The 22,904-nt window shown below is 39.0% G+C and overlaps 3 protein-coding genes and 1 pseudogene across 4 annotated transcripts; 1 reads left to right on the forward strand and 3 right to left on the reverse strand.

The window, feature by feature from the left end:
• The first annotated feature begins 25 nt into the window (after positions 1-25).
• On the forward strand, positions 26-1,099 carry LOC108099959 (protein telomere ends associated-like). 2 transcript variants are annotated; one of them, XM_017203639.2, is made up of 3 exons: positions 26-239; positions 294-608; positions 671-1,099. In XM_017203639.2, exons 1-3 carry the CDS (start codon positions 151-153, stop codon positions 915-917), a joined length of 651 nt encoding a protein of 216 aa, XP_017059128.1. In that variant the 5' UTR covers positions 26-150; the 3' UTR covers positions 918-1,099. The 2 variants fall into 2 exon arrangements, with proteins under 2 accessions (XP_017059128.1, XP_017059129.1); XM_017203640.2 differs by lacking the exon at positions 294-608.
• LOC108099958 (pH-sensitive chloride channel 2) lies at positions 995-5,676 on the reverse strand. The gene is made up of 7 exons (XM_017203638.2): positions 5,048-5,676; positions 3,323-3,444; positions 2,861-3,262; positions 2,565-2,723; positions 2,345-2,500; positions 1,536-1,915; positions 995-1,474 (listed from the first exon to the last, which is right to left on the reverse strand). Exons 1-7 carry the CDS (start codon positions 5,119-5,121, stop codon positions 1,238-1,240), a joined length of 1,530 nt encoding a protein of 509 aa, XP_017059127.1. The 5' UTR covers positions 5,122-5,676; the 3' UTR covers positions 995-1,237.
• A 3,670-nt stretch (positions 5,677-9,346) lies between these two features.
• Positions 9,347-10,144, reverse strand: LOC108099754 (MICOS complex subunit MIC13 homolog QIL1). The gene is made up of 2 exons (XM_017203384.2): positions 9,988-10,144; positions 9,347-9,917 (listed from the first exon to the last, which is right to left on the reverse strand). The coding sequence occupies exons 1-2, from the start codon at positions 9,996-9,998 to the stop codon at positions 9,560-9,562; spliced, it is 369 nt and encodes a 122-aa protein (XP_017058873.1). The 5' UTR covers positions 9,999-10,144; the 3' UTR covers positions 9,347-9,559.
• A 3,299-nt stretch (positions 10,145-13,443) lies between these two features.
• On the reverse strand, positions 13,444-13,819 carry LOC108099713 (annotated as a pseudogene).
• Between the last annotated feature and the right edge of the window lie 9,085 nt (positions 13,820-22,904).

Below are 22,904 nucleotides of genomic sequence, written 5' to 3' on the forward strand. Positions count from 1 at the left end.
AGTCCGTTATCGGATTATTGCAAGTACGGTCAATCGGCTCCTTGTCCTCATCACATTTGAGAAAAGTTGCTCAAGATTCCTGATCTTGAAGTCATCATATATGCGGTCGAACAGCAAGAGGTCATCCAGCCAATATCAGAACAAGTAGTTATGGATGCGGTCAATGCTAAGAGCGAATCGAATAACTTTCCAGGATGCCTAAACCTAGGACCGGAAGATCAGATAGTTCAAATTAACAAGTAAGTGTCATTCAATTCCAACTAATGGCGTTAACAACATTTCGATTTGTGCAGGTTTGGCACCTTTGTTTTTCCGATATCATTTCGAACTTTTGAAAGCAGTCTGAACAAAATAGTGGTGTTCGACAAGCTCACCAAGAACAGAGAGCATTGTCTAATGCTGTTGGGCAATGACGAGTATTGTCGTAGTACTTTAAAAAACTTTTATTACCGCTACTACATGTTCCCACGATTTCGTGGCAAGACTAACTATTTCAAAGAACTTCCGCCGACTCCTTTGGCCAAGTTGCTGGAGTTTGGGAGACCTTATGATAATATGGCAGCCAAAACTGTTTTAGAGCTTGACGCAAAAAAGTCGAATAACATAAAGTGAGCAAACAAGCGTTTCACACAAATGTTTTCCTCTAATCTTTCCTTTCATTCTTGCACAGTTTTATCGTGAGTTTCGATCAGTTTAAGAGGAGCTTGCGAAATTTAGATGAAATCGTGGAAAACCTAAAACTGGTGGACAAAAATTATGCCGGCAAAGACCATGAAGAGTGTGCCCATGACTACTACATGGCTTTTTACCTAACACCAGAGATTCGCCAGAAGTACAAATTCAAGTTGCGACCGTGTGCAACGGACTTTCAGGACCGCCTACTCGCTCTTCCGAGCAATAAATGGTCAACAAACTGAGGGGAAGCCTTTAACCTATATCTATACATACACCAATAAATTACCAACATATCAAACATAAGTGAAATGCCTATGGCTGCCATTTTCGAAAAATGTTTTTTCTTTACGGTTTCTTTACATATAATACTTAACTTAAGATGTCATTATATTAAAATTACAAATTTGTAAACACTAACGATTTATTTGACTGGTTTTATTGCTTGATTAATGGTTAACATTTTTACAGCTATGAGATGATGCATCTTACAATTTAATAATTATTTGCGTGATCAGGACTACACAAATAGACAAGATTTCACATTAAAGGCGGCCACTGTCGCTCACAAAATATAGACAAAGGTCCAGTACAAGGCGTTGAAGGCCAAAAACATTGTTGGGAAAAGGAATCTGGAGCGTCGGTCGATCCACATGGCGATCTCCTGTGGGGTCATGGTCGTAAAAGTGGTCGGCGTGTCCTTTTTATCCTGATCCACATCCACAATGTGATCGTTGCTCGTTCGCTCACTGCAAATGGAAACGGTGTCGGCGCACTCGGTCTTGATGATGGGTAAATTGGGCTAAGGATTGAAAAGAATTAAGTAAATATATCCTGGAAGGGAGTAAGTTGTGAATACTTACATGCACGGTCAAGTAGTTGTTAAAGCCCTGATTCACATTGCCGTTTCCGTTGCGAACGCTCTCAGTGCTGGAAACAATATTGTCCAAACTGGAACAGGATCTTGCCCTGGATTCGTTGCTTAAGCTCCCGCCAATTTGACGACGTGCGGGTCGCGGTGTTAGTGTGGACTTAATGATGTACTTGCTGTTGACCTTCTTCAGCTCAATGTTCTCCTTGCGGCGCCAAATCGTGTTCACGAAGGCAAACTCCACCAAGCTGCCGAAGATGAAGAAGGTGCAGCCCAAAAACCACACCTCCGACACCTTTATGTAGCTCACCTTGGGCAGGGTTTTACTCTGCGACGAGGACAACGTGATGAACGACAACATGGTGCTGGTGCCTAAGAAGTAAAAATTCGAATCATTTTTTAAATAGTTTTTAAAATGCTTAGCTAATTTTGTGAGTTTGTAAAGATCATTGTGGTAAATGCCATGTTATGATCAGTCCTTAAAAAGTAATGGAATGGAATTTTAAATTAAAATTGTAAAAACAAACTTAGAAAAAGAATTTCACCACAAAACACAATGTTTGTTAAATTTGGAAACTTTTTATTTAGACAAAATCTGTGAATTCTTTTTCATTACCTTGCCGAAAAATGTAAAAATATTAATAACATATTTTTTCTCTTGAGATGAAATACTTTTTGAATTCAGTAATTACTAATTTAAAGTGAATTTAAATTTATAAAAAAATGTATTAAACATTTTGATGCAGAGTACGAAATTAATATAGCTTATGACGTAAGTATAAAAACTAGCCTAGAACCTACCCAGCATAATTCGCGGAGGAGAGGCATCAGCCTGCAGCCAAAAGGACACCCAAGAAATGGCCACGATCATCATGGAGGGCACATAGTAGTCCAGCAGATAGAAGCCAATTTCGCGCTTCAGATTGACCGTGAAACTCAGGGAACTATAATTACCCGCTACAGGATATCAAATATTAATATTAAATATTGTTTTTGAACTAACAGCATTTAATCCACTTACTGAAGGCTCCATGTCGCAGATTAATTCCATCTGACTCCACCACTGTGGTGTTGTGCCAATAACGAGCCAAGTTGTATTCTGTGAGTTTCATTTCTGGATCAAAGGAGATGGGCGAGTCTTGCTCCCATTCCAGTACCAAGTCGGAGGTGTTGTACATCCCTGAATGGTAATCGGGTAATATAGAAATGTTACAAAAAATAAATATGTAAAAAATCTAACTAGTGCTTTCAATTAAAGCTACATCTTAAACAAGAAAGATGTTTAATACGAAAAATGGTGTTAATAGATTCACTTACAGCTTTCAAGGACCGTCGAGCAGAACTGCTGGTCGAAGGGGAACTTCTTGAAGTTCATAAAGCAGTAGAGCGTAGCCTGCATGCGGGTGGAGATGATCACGTTGCCCTCGGCGGAGAGGGAGGTCAGGACGTCCTTCTCGTCCGTTCCCAGGATACTGGACTCCCGCTCGTTGGCAAAGAAGATGTGTGGCAGCCAGAGGCGTTCGCTCAGGTGTTTCTGGCCCAGGATGTTTTCGTAGCGACCGAATGCCTTGTAGGCCAACCGTTTGTCCTGGAAACGTAACTGCAGGAGGGCGTGCATCTTGAACTGCAGCAAATCGGAATTGAGATTCTGCAGGAAGTACACGTAAATTCGCGTCTTCACCACAATTGGCAGACGTTGCGCCGTCACATTGTCGTATTCTGGGAAGGAATGTATTCTAGAATTGAAGCTCTTTGATTGTATTTTATTTAACCGCCTACCGATTGGTCTTTCAAGTCGGTCATAGCGACAGACATGTGTTAACCGCTGAATGAGTTGCGTCTGTTGCAGGGAAGTGGCATTTGCCAGGGAAGGACAGTCTTCATCCTCCGCGGTATCGGCTCTATAACATTTTATTTACTTAATAAATTTTGTTTTAAATGCAAGATTCCCAATATATTTTAAATGCCAATTTTTTCGTGGCTTTAAAAAATGAACTAAATTTTAATAGCCATTTTAGTAACTTTGAGCGTAAACTTAGCAACAATAACTAGGAGAACCAACGTATTACCTTACAGTTATGATCAATTATGGAAAATATCGTAAATTATTAAAGTAATAAACCGAAGTGCGAAATGCTTCAACTACAGTAGCACTTGGAAAATACAACCATATTTCTTCTAAGTTCAACGGATGATTTAAAACGCATTCAGAAGAGACTCAGAGAAAAGCTCTTAATGAGTCTGGAAAACTGCCACCCAAATCGCAAATGCAATGATTCATGCGCCTAAAACCGGCTTCTATTTCATAACATTAAACAGAAAGCCATAAAAAGTTGTTTACTATTTTTGCATAAACTTCATATAACTCTACGAAACAAAAAATAACTTATCGAAACATTTTCAGATCACTTTTGAGTTGGCTTAGCTGGCGCTCCACCTTTCTTATAGAGCGGAATTGGCCTGACTGAGCACTGAGCACCGGATTACTTACCGGAGCAGCTGTGCAAGCTCATTTGCAGCTACCTTAAAATGTCAAACAGCAGAATAAATGGTTGAATAAAAATAAATAATAGCAAAATATTTGTCTTCTCATATGGCACTCGTTATTTAACTTGCTGTTTATGACTTTATTTTCTCTGTATATTTTGTACTGCTTGCGCAACAACAAAAAGTATTTTATTTAATTAATCGAGTTGACCTGGTCCCCACAGGAAAACTAATTATAGCCCTATTGATAAAGCGCCCAGATCTTGAACTTATTCGATTAATTTTTCCCCATTTTGCGACCTTTTCGCACATCAAAGACAAAACGCCGACAGTAAATAATTTTCGGTGCGTTTATTTCTGCGCATTTGGAAAAATCTTAATTAAATTCTAATCTGAGGATTTATTTACGCAAACTTGGAGATGTTTATCAGCGGCTTTGGGGGAATTCCAGAGCATAGAACAACAAAATCCCGCAGAGAATAACTGATTTAAGAATTAAAAAGTCTGGGAAAACCTACGCATGTCAGGGACGGGAAACTTGTATAAACAAAGTTACTAAATTCTCCCATGCGTAACCCTTTTCTTATCAGCTTCCATGTAAACATTTTCTCCGGAACATCTTTTGTCTTCATTATCAGACACTTTTCAAGCACCCTTATCAAAACGATCTAGATGGGAATTTCGACAATATATTGTTTATTCTTTACTTCTATTTTACTTGAGTGTTTACAAATATCAAGTGCCCTATCGAATTAATCTATAGGGGAAATATTCAAGAAATGCTTTGTATCTTTTGGTTGATTGAGGAAAGTTGCATGGCTTGATAAATTATTGGAAAGTTACTTGGCTCTCCGAATGGAAAAATAACAAAAAAAATTATTAGCTAAATATAGACAGTTCTGCAAGAATGTATCTTTATCAGACCACCGCTGGAGGTACACAGACATGTTAATTTGGCCCATTAATCAGAAGATGTCTAGTGTGGGTGTTTCCCGGTGAAATCTGGTAAAAACTCACCTTACTGAAGCCCGGATGCTGCAGCTGAAGATCAGCGTAATCCACAAAACTTGGCACAGGCTAAGGTTCTTCATTTTCAGGGGGGTTATCTTAACAGTTATATTATTTTATCTGACTTGGGGGAGGTCTGCAACTTTTGCTTTTCGTGGCCGTAGGCGAAATGATTCGAATTAGTCGGCTTGTCAAATTATATGCTCATGTTTCACACGATCTCCTCGCACATTCACTTCACACATTCACTTCGCGATTAATGCAAATCCACGTCGGTCGGTGATTTTATTCACGAATTGAGTTTTCCGCAGCTCTCTCGAGGACGAGTGCCTGTCGCTCCGGTCTAAAGCCACCGGCGGTTTGAGATCGCGCCGCGTTTGCGCCCCCCAGAAATACAGAAAAGCCCGGAGAAGCAGTTAACGCTCTCTGCCGACGCCCCAAATCGCACTGAGTTGTGGGCGGTACAGCCCTCGGCTCGGCTTTTTCGGCCTTTTCGGGTCTGATAAGACCGGGTACTACTTTCGGGGGAGCTCTCAACGTTGAACGTTCAACGCTCACCTCTCAACTCCCAACCGAACCACTCGAGATCGGAAACAGCAGCAGCAGCAGCAGCGGCGGCAGCAGCGGATACTGTTAGCTGGTCAAGAGCTGGAAGGCAATAGCGCAGGGTCGATTGGGGATCGCCTCACTTATAAGCATTCTATAGACCATATACTAGATACACCCGTCCGCGTGCGTTTGCCACTCGGAGAAAAGGGGTCCCCAAAACGTGGTTATCAATAAATAGTTGTTTTTCTTAGTTTAAACAATGCTTTGCACCCATTATTTTTTTTAACGACCGAGTAAATAGACTAAGACTAAAATATTGTAATTGAATACAATTTCTTTTAACGATTAGGAAACACGCTTTTAATAATTTTAAAAGAGTTTTTATTTGTTTCCGAAAACAACGAACATTATTAAAGTACTATTTATGAACAATATTACGTATACGTGCCGCTTACCTCTAAAATGTAACATGAAAGTATCCCAAAATATGCCAAAAACAGATGTCTATAAAAACATTAATTGTATATAGGTCAATGTTTTTGTTGTTACCCTATTACTGGTACTTATATTAGTTGCGAGTTTTTTGCTGTGCACAAATCGGAAGCATCGCTGTTGCGTCTGTAAGTAAACCGGTATCGCGGCCGTATTGCATTTTCCATACTTATCAGAATAAATATTCGTAACATTTATTGAGGCAGCAGCAGCACTCAAACTAGAGGCAGTCGCATTTCTTGTCAGTTTTCCAGGCATAAGCATATCTGGGAGTGTGTAACGATTAGATGAGAAGTCATATGGTTGGTTATTTGCCCAAGTGTCTAACCACCCGCGCTTCTAATTAAGCCTGTAATGTTTGCCCACGCTCTTGGCCTTATTTGCGTTCCGCTCCATCAGCAGATTCAGCAGATGATCGAGTCCGACTTAGTGCCCAGTGGCTGCTTGACTGCCGCAGGTTCAACAAACCCCCCATTGTCCCCAAGCGAAACTATTCAATTCTTATCAGCTGGGTGCGCGATCCTCCTGGTTGAACGATCGGGCCAAGGGATTATGCTCTGAGGTCGGAATCCGCAGCTCCGCACCCCAATGCCCATAATATCGTTAATAATAATGAGCTGGCGAAGGCAAAGGCAACGGCAAACCTCAAGCCGCGACGTGACACAGAATTGAGAGTGTGACAATAATTGAATATATGACAAATGGCCAATAGCGAAATGAGTTAATATCGTTTTGTCAAACACAATTAGTTGGCCCGCGGACAGTAGTCTGAAACTTGAGTGGATCGCGATTGGTGCTGGTTATGTTTGAATGATTTATTCGCTATTCGCAATTCACTTGAGGACTGATCTACGAGCAGCCAAGCAATTTGAGGGGTAAACACGAGTAGCTTACTGGGGAGCAACAGTTTTATTTCATTTTTTCCCAAACGGAGGCTGTGAAACACGTGTACCTGTTGACAAATTATTTAATTCGCCAGCGATGTTGTAATGAAAGGAATTTTGTGTTAATATATTGTATGCTGGTGATGGCAATTTAAATATAATGTTTACTGCCTTCACATTCTTTCTATATCCTTTGTAATAATAACTCATTTTTAACAAACAAGTCTCTTTTTTGGTTTGCATTTCTTATCATCTTTTGACAAAACATCACTAGGGTTAAATAATAAAACCAATGCTATGGCCGTGCATAAATTTGTAATTTAATACCGTGCTGTGGTACAATTTACTTACGTCAGTTCACCCATGACTCTTCTCAATTTCTCACCTCTTATCGCGGTTATTTTAGGAACTTTAATTAAATGAAATGCTCGTGGCTGAGCAAATTTGATCTGCGAATATTTAACAAGAAGGCTTATTTAATTATTGTTCGCAATGCCCAGGCAAACAAGCACTTGTGTTCTATTTGGCCAATTTGGCGAAGAAAGAGCAGAACTTGGCCTTTGCTTATCGCGTTGTGCGGTGGGTGTTTATATCAGTATTTGTATCCCTGGCCCATTTGCGCCTGTTTACCGGAGTCATTGCCATGGCCCAAACTGCGATCTGGTCGGAAGCCGTGGAGGTGTTGCTTGCCGGGGCCGTTTAGAGGTTATATTGATATTTGCACCGATTTTATGGGTCGCTGGCAATGTGATTTCGTGTTTGTCCGCAAATATTTGGCCACCATGTGCGGCAATGAAGTCCTGGTTAGCACGTGACAGCGTGATTCGGTTCGATCTTTGGGCTCCTTGAGATCTCCGATCTCCGATCTGCGGCCTTATCTCACTTATGGATGAGTCATGGGGAGGTGGTAAGTTCCTTATCTGAAGACGGCATCTCCTCCCTGCCTGGCAGGCAGCAGACAGTTGCTTGTGTTTGGGTCGTCACCGCCAATAAACAAGCGAAAAGTTTAATTAATTAAAAACATGGTGGGGCTATGTAAATAGAAGCCAGCGCCACTGGCATTGGGCAAATATCATAAATAGAAAGGCAAATAACAAAGTAATCGAAATTAAAATCGTGTATTATTACCGGGGAGATAATCGGGGGACGGTCATTGTCTCAAGTGGGTGGCTAAAATTAAAGCAATGACAGCCGAACGAACTAAGATGGTCAGGCAGGTCTATCTTTGGTACTTTTTGACGAGTTTTTTAATAATATTTGGCCAAGCTCTATCTCACTCCTGGTAGCCCAATTGAGGCACTAAACTGTTATCAGTGGGCGGCGTGCGTTCGCCCCCGGTGACGTCTTTGGGTTTTTATTTGCTGCGCCTCCTAAAGTAATGTTTAATATTTACTCTTGCCACTGTGGCGTATGCGTAACGTGCTGTCATAGCGGAAGCTGCTGTAAAATGTCAACCATCCACTGCTGAGTCAGTTAAAGTCAAGCAATGCTGGCAGACTGGCAGGCTTTATCACCGATCTGATGAACAAGAGTCGGCCATCTTTTATACAGCTATTGCCAATCTAGAACATCGCGTTGTTTACAGCAATAATTTCAAGTTATCAGAGACAAAACAGAAAGTGTAAACGAAATCGAAAGCGCTTCCCCTTCTTGCCACACTTTATTATCGGCGTGTGTGGGAGAAATTTGAGAAGACTGGCATACGAAAAAAAAAAACAAAAGAGTAGCTCATTCACGTGCTTCAAAAAGCCCATCATCGTGACATTCTGCTCAGTTTTTAACGGGCCAAATACAAGAGCTGATGATTCTGAGCTGGCACAAAAACTTGGTGATGTAGTGTGATAATAAATCAGTTGCTCATTGTTTTCGCTCTGTTTGGAAAGTGCGCTGTGACAGGCGTCTTACGTGGACACGAAAAGATCTAAATAAATGAGCGGCTAAAAAAAGTAACAGCAAGATATATATATCGTTGAAATATTAGGTTAACTGTCTAGCAAATGAATCCAACTACAGTGGAAAATATCATGCCCTAATAATATGAATGTAAATATATTCGTAGGGGTGTATATGAATTAATTATTTTTAAGGTTGACTTTTTTTTAAAGATTTGTATACATCCATAGTAATCTTTGTATACGTAATGTTGAAGTTAAGACCACACAACGGTATTAATTAATAAACGTACATTTCTCAATATTTTTCAATCTTTTTGGAAAGAAAAATAAACTTATAAAAATGCTTCAAGCCATTATGTTGTTCTGTCGCAACACTAATTCACAAAATGTCGAAATTATACTAATATTTTTTGAAAACAAAATTAACCCCCGAATTTGTGGACTATAAAACCTAATTTTTCCCGTGTAAACAAATTATTACATCAACATTTCAGAGCGATCTTACCGCTTACCACGTAAATTTGTTTATTTCTAAACTGGAAGTTCCAGTTCGATACGTTTCAGTACGTCGAGAACAGATCTTATAGTCGCGGATCCACTCTCGTGCGGATCGGGGAATAACGACACATTACAACATTATTCAGTAGGCTAACTATGAGCTAACACGAAAACAGCCTGCCATTGAAGGGCAGTTGGTTAAGTTACTTCGCCGCATTGGATTCCTGTTCGCCGGTAATCGCAGGAGATTTGGAGAAGTCCTGGAACGTATCCTTGACCTTCTTGAGGCCACGTCCCGCGTAGCAGGGCAGCATGTGGATAAAGCGGAAGGTGTTCTTCACGCCCTCGTTGTAGTAATGTTTGGCCAGGAAGCGCATCTCGCCGGTTTTCGGCAACTGGGGCACTTCGAAGGGCAGTTGCTTCTGCAGCTTCTGGACATGCGGACACAGCTCCGACTTCACGTTGTTGTAGATCTTGTCCGTCTGGTCCGAGTCGCCCCAGATGCCCACCTTGCGTGTGTAGTAGACGGTTCCGGCCAGCAGACCGCCGCGCAGCAAAAGTCTGTAAAAGATCACAGGAATATCCCCGAATAAGGCTTACGTAAGTCTCAAACAAACGCACCCGGACTCACCCAACAACCATGTTGATTCGTTTGTTTTGAGGAAGAGAGAGTCACAGTCGCTGGGGGGCTTCAAATGTATCCAAACAATCGCAGTCTGGTCGATTTCGTTTAAAAATGTTGCAAAAAATATGTCTTGTTTTACTACTTCATATTAGGGATGAAACAAAAACGATTTTCGGTGCTACCGATGTATCGATTTTTGTATTCATCGACTGCTTAATAAAGTTTAATGTTTAAACAAAGAAATTGAATTAAAACCATTAGGAAAGGAAATGTAAAATACAAATTGCTTAATTTTAAAAGCAACTTTGTTCGATTTCATAAGTTTAACGCCAAACAAAGGATAGGAAGTTAGCGCGGTCCCTAACCCACGCAGATGCTTTACTATAAACATATCACAGTTTTAAACCAATTGTACACGTATTACTAGTGTACCTTTGAAAACTAAGTGTACCTAGCTTTTTATTTTTGTAAACTTTTTTAAAGGATGTTGACAAACATTACTTTATAATTTAATAATTCAATCACGATTATTTAAAATCAATGACCTGGTTAAAAATTCAAATTGGTTATTTCTGAGAACAATTTGTTTTTTTTTTACTGCAAAATTTTTTATTAAAATTCATAGCATTTAGATTTTAATACAACTTGTTTAACAAACAGGTAGTAAATTTTTAAATTTTGAAGTAATTTAACATATTAACGATGAATATGTTAAAAAGGTAAATAAAAATTCACTATATCTAAATCAATCTAACGTCCATTTATCCGACATCGTAACAATTTAAAGCAGGTTCTCACCTTGTAGGGCCGAAAATTGACACTTTTAAAATAACAATTTTTTGAGAAAACGGTTAAAGATAAAAAGCTGAATTTTTCAACTTTATTTGAAAACATATTTATATTGCGAAAAAAATTCTAAATTGAAAAAATCAAAAAAGGGGCGGGAGGGGGCGTTACTCAGTGGCGGCATGTCGGCGAAAAGGTGTCCCCCTTACGGAAGTGATTCAGTCAAAACCGGTAATCGGAAACACAAAAACCAAACAGATTTTGGTAAAATAAATCGTTTGTGTCACAAATTCCCTGCTATTAATTTAATTCGAATGTCTGAATCTATTGAGTTTGATATTTAGTGAAACCAATTTATTTTGCGCCCAGAATAATAACATTCTTCAAAAGTACTAGTAAACACTCTAAAACTATTATTGCTGTCCGTTTATTACGCAAAACATTCTTTTATTATATTATTTTACTGCTTACATTAATTGCTTTCTTAATCATCTAATTAAATCATTAATTCAAAGATGTGTATCATCACAACATTTGAGCATTTTGTATGGTTATTCCAAAATCAAAGACAATAATTAAAAAATTAATTGTACAAAGCTCTTAGGCAAAGAATCTAAACTATGAATGCTTACATTATTCCTAATTAAATAAATTATACTTATTTTAAAGTTTTGTACAGTTGAAAAAACCTTAATTGATTACAACGCTTACAACGGTAGCGGGAAATCCCCTGGTTAACTTCATAGCGTGGTGCAGTTTTTTGTTGGCTAATCACTGGAGCGGTCCTTCCTAGTTACCGGCTTATCCAAGAAGGCTTCCGCCTTTGTTCCCACTGAAATCTCATTTATTTAACTACTCCCCGGAAAAACAAGGAGCGGAAGGAGGGAAGGAACCAGCTACCAGCTACTGGGTGCCCCTATGCAACATTTTCATTTTCCCTTCGCCTTTGTTCCAATTTTGCGACAGTCGCTGCAGTTAAGAGGATTATTGCCTGGCGAACAAAGACGGAATTGCCAAGGTTTGTGCCAATTTATTGAAAAATCCCGATTTCAAATCGAGTGAGAATTTTAACGGGCTTCCTTTTTTGCAGTTTTTTGCTGTTTTTTTTTTTTTGGGTTTTTCTATTGTTGTTTTTTCACCCATTTTCGCGCCGCCTGTCGTCCTTGTGAAGGTTTTAGGTCGGGCGACATTGACCCACGTGTCACCCGGGGTTGGCTACGCTTATTAATGGGCTCAGTTAATGTGTCGCACAACCCCTTCTTGCACCCGAAAATTTAATTTTTCCCCTGCCCTTTTTTTTGGGTTAAAAAATCGGCAAGATTTTTGCGCGAAAAAAAATGAGAAAATGTAATTTATTAATTTCGCATGGACGTGTGACAGTTGGTTGCACTCGCCTGATCCTTTATTTACACAATGAGCGGCAGCACTGGGTGACCCTTTTTACCCCCGGCACCCATAACCCCCGACCCTTTGCGATTTTTATGCGGAAAATGTCAAGAAATTTTTTGTTGCAAAATTCGCATTATCCAGAGAAAATTGCAATGAAATTTTACAATGAGCAGGGGTTCAGGGCAGCAGCACTTACCATTTACCCCTTACCCCTTACCCTATAGCCCCTAACCCTTTTCAGTGTCATGGGAGGATTTCGCATTCTGTCCGCTTCATTTGCGCTCAAAAGTAATTCGGTGACCCCTTTAGTTTTGGGCTAAATTTTACACATTTTCGAAAACTGTCCAATCGGGCAACCCTTTTCTGCTCCTCCCGGTTTCCATGTGCAACAATGCAGGCAACTGTAAACTCTAATGAAATTTATGTCGATTCCTTTTGACAATTTTTGGGGGCACCACACGCTTCGCACGCGTGTGGATTTCACATTTCACATTTCACATTCGACTGGCAGCTGCCACGATTTCTCAGTTCGTAGGGTCCAAACGGTTTTTAAAAACCCAAACTACCCGTGCCGCAAACACGGATACAAACACACACTCGCCAGTATCTTATGCTTTTTATGGATCTTGTTTACTTACTCGATTCTGATACTATTGGCGCACGCGTCTCTGTTTGCCCACGGCTTAGGGGCCGCAGCCGTGTTTTTTTTGTTCCCGGGGTGTTAAAGATAAGGAAAGTATCAGGGTTTTTGTGTAAAAATCGACTCTTTCTGGGGTGCGAGTTTGAGTTCGATTCTGGGTTTTTTAAATCAAGACACGCGTCGGTCAAAAATGTCTAAAGTCTTTACATGCTGGTCATTGTTCGAGGGTCTACTGTTGATCTTTTGGAAGTTGTTAAAGATTAAAGGGATATTTGTGAGAAACACAGAAACACATTTTTACTAGTTGAGAAATATTAACACCACATGACTGTGGAGCATGTGCAAACACACATGTCAGAAATAATCACCGCCAATTTTATAAGTGTGATAAAATTGTAATAAAAAATAAAATTTATTTAAGATAAAGCGTATTTGGTTGATAAACTGTCTAGGCCAGTATTTCCCAAAGTGTGGGTCGCGACCCACTGGTGGGTCGCGGGTAGATTTTTTGTGGGTACTAATTGTCATATAGATCTTGAAATTTTTCGGTAGGTGGGTCGCGGTCCCGACAAGTTTGGGAAACACTGGTCTAGGCATTACACTAAAAATCTCTGGCCAAACATTTGCTCTTTCCTATCTTTCTCATCTTACAGTTTAATGGTCATAACTCGTGCCATTTTGTGGGGCGCTACCGGGGTGAAGACGGGTTGTCCCGACTCGTCCTTGTAGTCGGCGTAGACCAGTGTGTGGATGCACTCCATGCACAGGTTCTCCTTTTGGCGGGCAGAGTAGAAGCTGGTGCAGTTGGCTACCATCAGAGGAAATCCCTTGGCCCGACCTATTTCCCTTAGGGCGGTGGTTAGTGCCCAGACCCCTGCCTATCCTTGAGGCAGCCACGGTGGTGATAAAGGAGAGGAGTGCCTTCGTGATGCCAAATCGCTGGTAGATATTCGCCTCGCTTTCGATCTTCGCGAGCATGATGTAAAAGCGACCAAAAGCGTTCTGCTCAACGACCTTCGCCATTTCGCATTGCTTGGCGATGTCTTCGGGAGCTGGGCTTATATGACATATCAGTTGCCTATCTGATCTCTGATAACGATACCATATACCTAAGATGCTTACACTATTTTACTCATAGTCGCCAGTTTTTCATTAATCATAAATACAAGAAATAATCTTCGCTCTGAAAATATATACCTTAAAAAATATTTCGTAGCTTACGTATCTCTAATTTGCAATTGCCTTGACCTAAAATCGGCAGGAGTATAAAAACCTTAATATATTTGATAAAGAACAGAAGTTAAAGATAAGATTACTTGTTATAATTCGTATGAAAATGTATAAATAGTTAGTGCCGTACGCACAGCAATCAACGCCACCGAAAAGCGGCTTAAGGAGATTTAAAGAAATTATTACCGGCACTTACTTTATCTTTTGGTCTGCAGTTATTGATTTATTTCAGATACTCCTTTCCGAGTGTCTGTTGCCGGACATTTTGTGAGATAAAAGTATAAAAGTCATGGTTTTTGGGGTTTGGGCGTGTTTGCTTATTTACTTTGCGGCCTTCTTTTTACTTGAATAATGCAAACTCCCCCACGGCTACGTTTTCAAAGTCTGACCACACACACTGACCGCCACTTGCCAGCGCTTTTCCTTTCGCTTTTCCATTTCCACTTTCATTTCCCTTAAGCAGCTTACGCACTCAGCAATCGGTTGTGTGTGTGTGTGTGTTTGTGTGTGTTTCGTGTGATAGTGCATAAAATTTATTGGCGCTTTGGGGGGAGGCGGGAGAGCAGGGTTTTCCAAGGGGGAAAAGGGGGAGGGGCAGGGGGACATCCACTTTCACTTCGGTCTGCGGCTGGCAGCTTTCCTCGTTGCGGACAAGGCTTTTATAATTTTATGCCATTTCTTTCAATATTTATTTTGTTATTATGTTTTTGTAATGAGTTCAAGTTGTTGTTGTCGCACTCGTTGTCAACAGGACAGGCAACAAACACAACAGCAAAAACAACAAGTAGATTGCTAGAGGATGGCGTTGAAATTGGAAAAATTGTATCAATAGACGCTCGTCTCTGTCTGTGTGTGTATCAAGTTTGTGTTGGTGTGAGTGTGTATTGCCATGGAAAATTCCGCCTGGCACATAAATTAATTAATTTTGTTTTTGCCTCCTTTTTTTGTTTGTTGTGTCCTAGAAAATGGAGAATGGGGGGTGGGTGGTCGTAGGCCTATCGAAATTTTATTTAATGCGTAGTCCATAACATCGAACTGCACTTTGAAAAAATTTGGATGCCAGGAGTAGCTCATAAATGTTCTATTATTTCGGTTAAGATATGAGAAATATTTGTGCCTTATTTTATTTATTTATTTATAGTTATTTTCTAATTCGAATACTTTATTATTGCATTTTAATGCATAAAACTGTTTGAAAAATGAATAGTATTTATTTAAAGAGTTTTTTTTCCAATCTTTAGTTAATAATATTCAATGTAAAAAACGGGTTGGTTATTATTTAATTTAAAATAAAGAACACATACAAACCCTTCGTAAAACTACTTGGTATAGTTACTTTACTCAGATTTTTATTCCCTGTGTACTTATCTTCCTTTTATTCCGCATCGCCCCATCTCGATTCCTTTTTTCTATAGTTGGCAAAGTCTAAAGTTACGTTCGTCTCTATTGATTTTCCATAATGAGGCTTATATCGGCCCAACTCCCTTGGTGGAGCCATCGAATTTCATTGCAAAATCACTGCAGGGAAAGTGGAGGACAGGGGCGAGCTGCTAGTGGGTTTGAGGGGGTGGGTGGGCGTAGACTTTGGTCGGGAAAAGGAATTCCTGGCTGTCATGGCTGATTGCCAAACAAACAAACACGCATCCACATCCACACACACACATTCACGCTGAGCAATTTTATTGTCATCATTTATACATAAAGTGGATCATCGCTAAGGTGTTTCTCAAACTTTAATCATATCTTTAGTTTTAGTATATTAGTTTAGTTTTTATGTATATTTTAATTCGTTCGAAAACAAAACTAGGAGTTTTTAAAGGCGCTTTAATTTGAATTGGGAATAACTTTTTCGTAATAAAATCATTGCATTAAAGCTCTGTAGTTAATGCTTACAAAAACACGATACCTAACAAAGTATATTTTTAAATATTCGGGTACAAACTTAAATAAAAGGTTTTAATTATAAAAATGCAAAAAAAACGTTTAATTCTTTCTTTTATTAATTTATTTAATTTAACTTTAAAATAATAGGTTAAAAATCTTAAATATATGAATGTTTAAGTGTGTTAATGCTACCTAGCTACACTCACCTTTACCCAGTTTTCACTGTACTAACACTAGCATTTTTTGTGATATTTTCTCGCACAAGGACAACGCAGGATGTTGGTATTGTTTTTGTAGCTGTCAAGTCAATCCTGACATTATGATTTCTACTCCATCAGCAGCAAGCTGATAACCTCGCCAAAATCCCAAACCCCACAAAAAAAAAAAAAAAAATACAGCCTGCTACCTTTGATAGATTTTTCAATTTATTATCAGCTTGTCAGCTGCTTTCCCACTTTCCTTTGCTCTTTTTTGTAATTAGGAAAAGTGGGGAAGCGAGTTGGTTAATATTTATTGCTATAAATAATTTTGCAAGTTTTATGCCGCTCGACTTTAATTTGCAAAGCGATAAATAACAAATGGCTCCCAGTCCAAAGCCAAATTCCACTCCCTTTGCAAATTCCGGAATCCGAATTCCGGGCACACCAACACACCCACACCCACACACACACATGCACAGCCATGGACAGCCGTAAAATGAAAGTGAAAAGAAAAGTGGAAAAGTAGCCGGAGCAACAACTGCAAAAAGTGCTGAACGCAGACAAAGTACAAATTGCCCACAAAAATATAAAAACGATGCCAAAAGGAGCAGATGGAGAGAGGAAGAGAAGGAAGAAAGTTCAATTTACTACTTTTCACTTTAGCATACATTCCACCCACCCAACTCCACACACACACACCCACACACACACGCACTTACACAAGGGCAGGAATTCAAAGGACACCCTCATTTCGGGTGGCCAGCTGGAAATTGGAGAAGCCAGAAGCCTCAGCATCCCACACATGCTTATAGAATCCCTCCCAACCCCCTCCCCCATTATCCTGGCAACCTTATCCTTGCGCTGGCACTCCCCCAAAAAACTTTGCCTTTTGCGTTAAATTTTTCTTTTTATTTTGGAATTTCGTTCGATAGTCTCACACATGCCTAGGTACATATGTGAAAATACATATATACTATACATCTATGCTTTACACACACACACACACACAGGCATCTAATTTTCTTTTAAGGTCAAGCTGAAATGAAATACAAAAAAGTTTTTTTTTTCTGCTTGATGAAAATTACAATTTTCGTCTTATTTTTCTCTCAACTTTCATGCGAAAAGGAAGAAATTGTTTGCCCTCTTGTTGCTTCCGTTCGTTGCGTCGTTCGCTCGGCCTTTCCTGATGTCCTTTCCCCTCGTAGTAACCATACAAGTACGCATACACACATGGACGCTTGTGTCCTTTCTCCTGGCAAGTTTTATTCCTCATCAACGCCCGCTCAACCTATTCCCCCATCCACGAAAACCTCAAACTCAAACTGAAACTCAAACCCGGACTCGAACTCCGAGTCCTGGCAGTCCTTTCTGGAACTCACGCACATGCCACTGAGGCTGTGTGTATCCAATTGAAAAGGCGGCAAACAGGACGAACGGAGGCATCTCAAAACGCAACTGAAACTGAAATAAATCCGTGTTTTGGGTGTCGATGCCTCTGCTTTTCCACTTTCTTTGGCTTCACATGCCTGCAAATGAGAAATGGTTAAGGGGATGCAGCCTTTTCGAAAACTAGATAAGAGATCTGAATCCATCATATGGGGTTCAAGATCTGATGATGTGCTAGGAATTTTTGATTTTGCCGAAAATTACCTAACCAGCTCATTAGGATTTAATTAAAGATTATTATCAAATGTTATTAGAAATCCCTGTAATGGTATTTTTTAATTTCTAAACATAATTCCCAAATAATGCCAAGACTTAAATTTTCTGTTCTGATTAGTAACATACGTATTTCAAATAATTGGCTAACTTACGTTGCTCATTATTAGAAAGCGTACATTTATTTAAACAATTTCAAGCTCTTGCCAAGTGTTTTCCTTCACTTTAAGAAACAATAATAAAAAAAAAACCAAAAAATACAATTTTCCTTTTTAGTTTATCGATTACCATGATTACCCTGAATATGGTTTGTGTTCGACTTAACCTTTGGATGAGGCGTCGCTACCTCTCGGTGACCATTGGCTCCCTAATCCTTATGATGGTAACCTTAGTTCTCGACATCTGCCTTGTGTTTTTCCGACTCGACCTGATTTTCTGGCTCGACCTGCTAATCGAGATCTTGGAGGACAATTTCCTGCTGCCGGCGATTCTACTGAGTATTTCGGTGGTTACCAGGACCCTTGTGATGGCCTCCATTGTGGCTGAGCAGTACTTTCCCCACAACTGGCTACAATCTCGACTCGAGCGAAAACGTCGCCAGAGATTCGCCAATTTCATAGTGCGCCGATTGCTTTTGCAACTGGAGTTGGCCAGCCAGCGGTTGCCAAAATGCGGAATGGATCTCCACCTGGTTGATACGATGGAACAGAAGATCTATGAGCGGGCCCGCATGGCCACCTATCGTGCGGTGGAGCTTTTCCGGCGGGATGCCAAGGCGGTACTGGAAAACAGATCCAACCATTCCAGCGGTGAACCGAGGTACTTTGTGCTCGAAGAGGAGGAGCAGGTTCTACGTCGGAATGGCTACGACAGGATTAACCTACGGGTCACCGATCAAGTCCTTTCGCAGCTCCTCAGTCCTCTGGAAAAAGGTTCTAGTCCCAAGAAATCTTGAGAAGAAGAATCTTAACCATAATCATCCCTAAATTTGCAGTGTTTTTAGTCGATTTTTAAAGCATTAAAATTTGTTTTTATAGAAAAAGTGTTGTTTTTATAAAAAAATTGATTAAAATACACTCATTTATTTTATAACCGGCTAGAGCCTAGAGATACACATCCAATTCCACATTTTGAGAATTCATAAAATATATTACTGTATTCAAAAATTTTAATTTATTCAAATTTTATTTATAAATAAAGGTACTTATCATAAAAAAGTATTCAAGACATTCCTTTAATTAGAAGTTCAAATATATATATAAAAAAAACTAGATAAACCCCACCTTGTTATTGTTACGAAAACAGCCATTATAAAAATTCCAACTTAAAAAATGCTAAACACTACTGAAAATTTATGCAAAAGAAAAGCCGAACCAATTTTAGTCGCGTTCTGAAAAGTCATTAGGGTAACCTACTGCCACCCCCATCCCTTCGCTATCCTGACCACTCGTCTCTGGTGCGTGTCCTTTTGCGTCATTTATTTAAATTGCCGCATTTCCAGGACTAATGTGCATATGCCAGGGGGAAAACAAATGAAAAACCCACCCCCGGATCCTCGCGCTCCCTCCGCCCCTCGTCTTCGTATACATTTGGAAAATGAGAAAACGAAATAACAAATACTTACCCCCACTCCAAGGAGCCAAAAAAATCCATAAGTTAAATTATTAAAGTTTGTAGCTGTTGTTGTTGGCCAAGGTTTGGGGGTTTTTTGACACATTCCAAGGACTCGGCAAGCGGTCAATGAAACGAAGTCCCATAAAAGCACCAGTATAAAATCTGTGTATCAAATATAAAGTACCCTTCTTTTTGTACATTTACAAAATCGTTCAATTACAACTTTTATGACAACTTAAGAAAAAAATAATAACCTACGTAATTGCATTTCATAAAAAATGGGAAGTTATAATTATGTCAAGGATTGAACAATAATTTTTAAGTTTTAAAGTGAAAAAAACTAAAATTTTGATTATACAATCAAACATCCATTGCAATTATTTTATTAAGTTCTTCAGGTACTCTTTTTAAACAAACAAAAATACATATTCAAAAAGATTTATAGAATACAAATAAATTTTTTACTGAAGCCTGCCCGCAATCGAAATACTCCCCAACTTTTTGTGCAAGGGGTATGGAAAATGGAAAGCGTTTCCAAAGCATATGGTGACAACAAAAATTGTTGTTTGCGCCTGGCGCCGCCTAAACAATTTAATTGAGAGTTGAAATTACTCGTAAATATGTATGGCTATCCACATTCACATGGGGAATAAGTGGGTGAACTTCTGAGGTCGGCCCTTAATGGTGTTCAATGGGTTTTTTCTGTCCTGTAATTTGTTGGCCTGCGTGTGAAGCTCTGTCAAATCGATTAAAAACTAATTTCCACACACCATCCATTCAAAAAAAGACGAAAACTATAATTTAATTCTGTAATTTTTTGAGCAATTGCTGTCATTGATGGATGTGCCTAATCTATAATGAATTGAAACCGAAGTGTAGTTGTCACATGTGGTTCTACACACATAATGGAGTATCTAATTTTAACAGTTGGATTCAGTTTGAAAAACTATGTATACTTAATTTCAGCTTTAAGTTGTCACTTGATAGATTTTTTTTTTACCTGAGATGATTTATATGGACAGCTAGAGATGACCTCTACAAAACTTATAAAAGCATTATTATTTAGCATGCTGATTTCCTAAAAGAAAATTCTTGTATATTCTTATACATATTTATGAAACTTTTAAGCAAAGTTCATGTCAACTGTACCCATCACTTTTCCAACTAGTATATATAGTACTTTTATACTACTCACCCGAGCTTATGTTTTCCCCGAAAACTATGGCACAAACATTCTTCCCTCTTCCGCTGCCAAATTATGAACAAGTTTGTTTCCTCGCCTTTTTGGCAGAAGGAAGTTCGAACGGGGATAAAAGGGCAAGGGAACTAAACTGAACTAAGGAGCTGTCAGGAACACGCGCCAGACGCACATCTCCAGCCCCCGATCGGAATTGATTTCGTCGCATTCTTTTCAAAATTATTGATAAGACATTTCCACAGGCATTGTGTGTGCCCATTACAGTTACTGCTATAGTTACAGCTACAGCTACAGTCGCTCCTGCCAGCGAGTGTCCCATGTAATACAAATATTGACATACATTGATTTCGCAATCCTCAAGCTGCTTAGGGTAGCAACAAGCGAAAGGAAGGACCTTTCCAGCTTTCCTCCTTTTCTGGGGGGTTGCGGATTCAGGTCTCTTCTTCGGCTTTGCACAGAAAAAAATATACTCCCAAGAAGGTTTTAAGGGGTAATAAGAAGTAACCTTTATAAACCCAATTGTTATTATTCTTAAATCTTTGAAATTAATTCTTTTTGTTTCACTATATTCAAGTTCATTTTAACGAAATGAGAATTAAAATGTTTTTTTCTTAAAATAATTTCGAAATGGAATACGAATTTATAGGATCTAGTCAAAAGATTTTACTGAATTCGAAAATACCTTTCTGATTTTTTAAGTGCCTTCTGTTCATCCCTGTTTTTTTTTTTTTTGGAAATATTGTAAAGCTGAAAGCAAATGTCAAAAGTCGGAAAAGTTGAAACTTGGCTCATGTTCACCGGCAGTGACGAGAAGTGGTGGGATGGTCCGGGTTGGGGAGTTCCAGTCTCAAGGGCCGCAGAATCAGCTTAGCAAGTCCCTCGCCGACTTTGAATGGGAATCACAGGCGACCTAAGCACTTTTTAAGCTCGAGATGATGACACTTGTACCTGAGTGCGTTTCTGCCCTAGGAAATTCGAAGTAAGGAGCCCGCAGCAGAGTAAGTGGAAACTCCTGCCCACCCAAGTAATACAGTTTCCATTTATTTATATGTATTTGTATATATATTTAATATAATCAATTTAAAACACATACAATTTTTGATAAATGCTCACTTACAATGAAATGAAAAATGTTCGGCTTTCCACCGATTTTTGATTCTTTGCTCTTTCACATTTTACACATAATATAAATTATTTTGTTCAAGTTTTCCTTGTGTTCTTTTGATTTTTTCTCACACGTAGTTTTACATAATAACAAAGTAAAATTGTTTAAGTATATGTAATATATATATCGATATATAAGTGTATATATCTCATACTTTTGCCAATTGCTAAATAAATGTTATTTTGTTAGGTTTTCGTTTTACATTAAAATTAGATTTAATTTTGTTTTGATTTTTTGCTCGTGGCTTTTGATTTTGCGCTCTCACGTCTTTTTGTGTTGCGTTTCTCCTCACAATTTCCTCTTGTTCCAATTTCAACATCAATTAAATTAGTAATTTATCAATGCATTTGGTTGCTTTGACTTAAGCCTACAACTAAAATATTTATTAAGAGTGTAATCTTTTGATTTTTCGTTTGTTCTTAGCGCTAGTAAAATTTTATTTTTGATTTTCTGCTTTTGTTTTTGCTGCTTGACCCTTTTGAAGGTCTTACAAAATTTTGATTTACGCTCAAGGTACGTTGCAAGTTGTTTTTGGATTTTGTGTTGTAAAATTTATTTAGCTTTAGTTTAAAAAAACGTATTGTTCACAATTTTAATTTGTGCGCTCTGATTTGTGGGGGTTGCAGTCATGCCAAAATCCAACGATAAATAAAAATAATGGTAAGCCATTGCCAAAACCCGAGCCCAAAGGAAATAAAGAATTTGCATGGGGTGCCTGCCAAATCACCCTTGGCAAATGCAATTTCTTCTTTTCTTTTCTTTTCATTTTATTTTTATATAAATTGCGATTTTTCCAGTTCACTTTTAAACATGCAAATAGCGACGAAATAGCGACCCTTATTCAGATGCAAATACACCATGGGGTGCACTGCATTCGATCAATTGTTTGCGCCCTTAAAAATTTCTGCCAGCGGATTTTCCCAAATTGCCATAAAAATTCAATGGAAAAAATTTCGGAAAAACTGGGAAAAATATTTATGAAATTTGCCTACCATCCCCCGGTCAACCTGAGGGTTGTTGCCCAAGTCAATCTTTAATTGCACCGCCGGCAGCCGGAAAAGTATCGAATATCTGGCCGTAATCAATGAGATGAAATTTGCATGGACACGTGACAAATAATTAACTGGCAAAACGGGCGAGATTCTGAGCCCCGAGGGT

This window comes from Drosophila ficusphila, unplaced genomic scaffold, assembly GCF_018152265.1.
Source record: "Drosophila ficusphila isolate 14025-0441.05 unplaced genomic scaffold, ASM1815226v1 contig_106, whole genome shotgun sequence".
NCBI classification, from domain to species: domain Eukaryota; kingdom Metazoa; phylum Arthropoda; class Insecta; order Diptera; family Drosophilidae; genus Drosophila; species Drosophila ficusphila.